At 33.7% G+C, this 537-nt stretch overlaps 1 protein-coding gene across 1 annotated transcript in view; it reads right to left on the bottom strand.

Moving 5' to 3' along the window:
- The window catches only part of FDP41_009144 (uncharacterized protein), a gene marked incomplete at both ends in the record, with an annotated part of 1,104 nt that extends 579 nt beyond the window's left edge, over positions 1-525 (bottom strand). Inside the window, one exon of the mRNA XM_044713073.1 lies at positions 15-525. Within this exon, the coding sequence (XP_044557609.1) occupies positions 15-525 (511 nt within the window). The remainder of the gene's footprint in view (positions 1-14) is intronic.
- Between the last annotated feature and the right edge of the window lie 12 nt (positions 526-537).

The following is a 537-nucleotide window of genomic DNA, read 5'->3' as shown; positions in this document are numbered from 1 at the left end:
CTGTAATTCCTTACACATGTATTTGATAGTTTTTTTTCTTAAACCTAGTTCATTGGGTGCTGTGGATTTCAAATTCTGAATTATCCATTCTTTCTCTTCCGTGGTAATTCTACCGAGTATTTTGTCATTGCAATTATCAATTAATGGATGTTTGTACTTGAAAAACTTGGTAATGTCAATTTGATGATTTCTTCCTCTAAAGTTGAGGTTTTGTTGATATTTGTCCTTGATCACATTGGCAACTTCATTGGGGTCACTAATTTCAGTTCCTTCGATAGATAATTTGTATGGTGGTGATGACGTTTTGTAAATTTTCTTTCTCAGATGTTTAGAGTTGGTTGCATAGTTTTGTTCCCACCATTTCATCTTTCTGTTCAAAGCCTTATCATGGCTCCATTTGATATGGTTCTTGATTTTCTCTTTGACACTTGCAAGACATTTTGGAACCTGTTCTAAAGTTTTACCAATAGTGGTCAAAAGTTTGTCACAAGGATATCCGTGCTCATTTCTATCAAGTATTAACATGAGCTTCTTATA

Source organism: Naegleria fowleri, assembly GCF_008403515.1.
Source record: "Naegleria fowleri strain ATCC 30894 chromosome Unknown tig66, whole genome shotgun sequence".
In the NCBI taxonomy this organism is placed as follows: Eukaryota; Heterolobosea; class Eutetramitea; order Acrasida; family Naegleriidae; genus Naegleria; species Naegleria fowleri.
The sequence above is the reverse complement of the archived record's forward strand: the minus strand, read 5'-3'. Positions and strand labels throughout refer to the sequence as shown.